Source organism: Lactuca serriola, chromosome 2 (assembly GCF_051521515.1).
Source record: "Lactuca serriola cultivar US96UC23 chromosome 2, Lser_US96UC23_V15, whole genome shotgun sequence".
NCBI classification, from domain to species: Eukaryota; Viridiplantae; Streptophyta; class Magnoliopsida; order Asterales; family Asteraceae; genus Lactuca; species Lactuca serriola.
Window position 1 is genome coordinate 221,398,305 of NC_136409.1, and position 2,908 is coordinate 221,401,212.

General features: G+C 38.4%; 1 protein-coding gene across 1 annotated transcript; it reads right to left on the reverse strand.

The window, feature by feature from the left end:
- Positions 1–769: 769 nt before the first annotated feature.
- Positions 770–1,204, reverse strand: LOC145090101 (uncharacterized). Its single transcript, XM_079028443.1, has one exon. It carries the CDS (start codon positions 1,202–1,204, stop codon positions 770–772), a length of 435 nt encoding a protein of 144 aa, XP_078884569.1.
- Between the last annotated feature and the right edge of the window lie 1,704 nt (positions 1,205–2,908).

Sequence of the window (2,908 nt, forward strand, 5' to 3'; positions counted from 1 at the left end):
GTCCCTTTCTAGAAATTTTCTGCAAAATCAAACCCAAAGCACAACAAACAAACCACATAAAAATTAAAATGTCAGAAATCGGGGCACTGTAGCATGGACTCGTCGAGTCCAAGAACAGATTTGGCGAGTCGGAAGAACTGTGCGAGTCGTGGTTCTGATTTGGACCAAATCATCCATCAAAACTCAAAATTTGTTCTAGGGATGCATATCAAGAATTAATGCACAAGAAATTTTAACTATAACTCCCTGGTTCGACAAAAAATCAAAACCCTAGAATCCAAGTCAAGTTCAAAATCGGTTTTTGCACAAATTAGGATCATTACACTACCAAAGACTAAAAATTTAACAATATTACAAGTAAAATATGTTACCTTTTGACAAGATTTGGAAGAAATCAAACGAATTTGAAGTTGGTTGCTTGAGAGAAGTTTTTGCTCGACGAGCGGCTGTGGTGGTTGGTGAATAAGATTTTTTTACTTTTAGGTTTAAAACCCTAATTCATTGAATGTAAAATTATATATATTTTTCTGGTTAAAACTTGGACTCGCCGAGTAGGGGTACCGAATTGTCGAGTAGGTGCGCGATTCTGCAGAAATGTCACGATTTCTCAAATGGACTCGCCGAGTAGGAGTACCAACTCGTCGAGTTTTTGAATCTGTTTGAAATTTTTTTATGTTTCTTAAATTTATGCCACCATACCCCACACTTAAGCTTTGCTTTCCCTCAAGAAATCATTTTAGACAAATAAAATTATTTAGATAGGCAAATCCTAAGAAAACCAATAAAAGACAAAAAATAAAATGAAGCTTGACCCATCTTTTGGCACTCCTTCTTCATATCTCTTCCCCCGATGCCCATTGAATTTGAAGCTTGACCCATCTTTACTCCATAACTCAATCACCCCGTATGGAAAGACATGCTTTATTGTAAAAGGCCCGGTCCAACAAGTGAGTAATTTTCCGGGAAAGAGCTTTAGCCTTGAATTGTATAAGAGAACTTTTTGTCCTTCCTCAAATTCTTTATTACCCTTTAACCTTGCATCATGCCATCTTTTGGTCTTGTCTTTATAAATCAATGAGTTAGTGTAAGACTCATTCATCAATTCTTCCAAGGCATTCATTTGCAAAAGTCGGTTTGCACGTAACTCATTTGGTTCAAAATTGCATGTTTTCAAAGCCCAATAGGCTTTGTGTTCAAGCTCCATGGGTAAATGACAACTTTTACCATACACTAGCCTATAGGGTGTGGTACCAATGGGTGTCTTTAATGCGGTCCTAAATTCCCAAAGTGCATCATCCAATTTGTCCGCCCAATCTTTTCTATTTTTCCCACCGATTTCTCCAATATTCTTTTGAGTGCCTTATTTGTAATTTCGGTTTGCCCATTTGTTTGTGGATGATAAGGTGTTGAAAATCTATGGCGGACCACATATTTTTGCAACACTTTTGCTAGTTGACCATTAGCAAAGTGGGTACCCCTATCACTAATTAATGCCTTAGGCACTCCAAATCTAGAAAATAATTTCTTTAAGAATTTTACCACAACCCTTGCATCATTGGTTGGTAAGGCTTGCGCTTCCGCCCACTTTGACACGTAATCCACCGTCACTAGTATGTGTTGCCTTTGGATGAAGGAAATGGTCCCATGAAATCCACACCCCATACATCAAAGATTCACAAACTTGAATATTCCTTTGGGGCATTTCATTCCTTGCCGATATATTACCAATTCTTTGGCAAGCATCACATTCCCTTACATGAGTAGCAACATCCTTGAAGATAGTAGGCCAATAAAAACCAGCATCAAACACTTTTTTAGTAGTGTATTGCACCCCATGATGTCCTCCTGGTGGTCCATTATGGCAATCCTCTAATATGTCCCGACTTTCCTTGCCAAAAACGCATCTTCTTATGATTCCATCCGCACAACTCCTAAAAAGATATGGCTCATCCCAGAAATAATATTTAATTTCTGAAAATAACTTCTTCTTTTGTTGATGAGTGAGGCCTTTTGGAAGGTAATCGCCAGCCAAGTAATTTGCAATATCCGCATACCATGGTTCTTCCCCCATGACCACCATCAAATATTCTTCTGGGAAGCTATCTTCAATACCCATGTTGTCTATCTCTTCCCTTTATGGATTTTCTAGTCTAGAAAGATGGTCATCCGCTACATTCTCCATCCCCTTCTTATCCTTGATCTCGATTTCATATTCTTGTAGTAAAAGCACCCATCGGATCAATCTTGGCTTTGCATCCTGCTTGACAAACAAGTACTTAATATCAGTGTGGTCAGTAAAAACAGTGGTTTTAGAGATTCGACAGCTAGAGGTGAGTTTCCTCACTGTGTTTAGCAGGTCGAAGGAACCAATGTCGGCCCATGGTTTATTTTGATTAGGATGCTATATGTCTACGTGACTCTTGCGAGTATGATATCTAATATGTATACCAGGCGGTGCCCGTTGACTATCATGTATGCTACTTATCTTTGTTATTATTGCATGTGTTTATGTGTTTATATGTTTATATGTATACCGGGAGGGGCCCGATGCCAGGCGGGGCTTGATGACTGACTTGTCTATTCTGAGCGGGCCCGATGCTAGGCAAGGCCCGTTATATGTTGATATGTATGGTATGTGGTATTTTCATGAAATCACAAAGCTTTGTGCTTCGGTTTTCAGTTGATGTTTCAGGTACTTCTGGTTCGGAAGGGAGGAGCCTGCGATGATTGTAGTACACACAACTTATTGTTCCGCGTTTTGCATTACTCTGATGTTTTGGATGTTATTTGATATACTCTGATTGTTTGTGGTTTTCATGATGTTGTTTTGGATGATAGTTTAATTAATTTAAAAAAAAAAAATTAGTCTTAATTTTTGAGATGTTAGAAGGAGCCTAAAATATCTAAA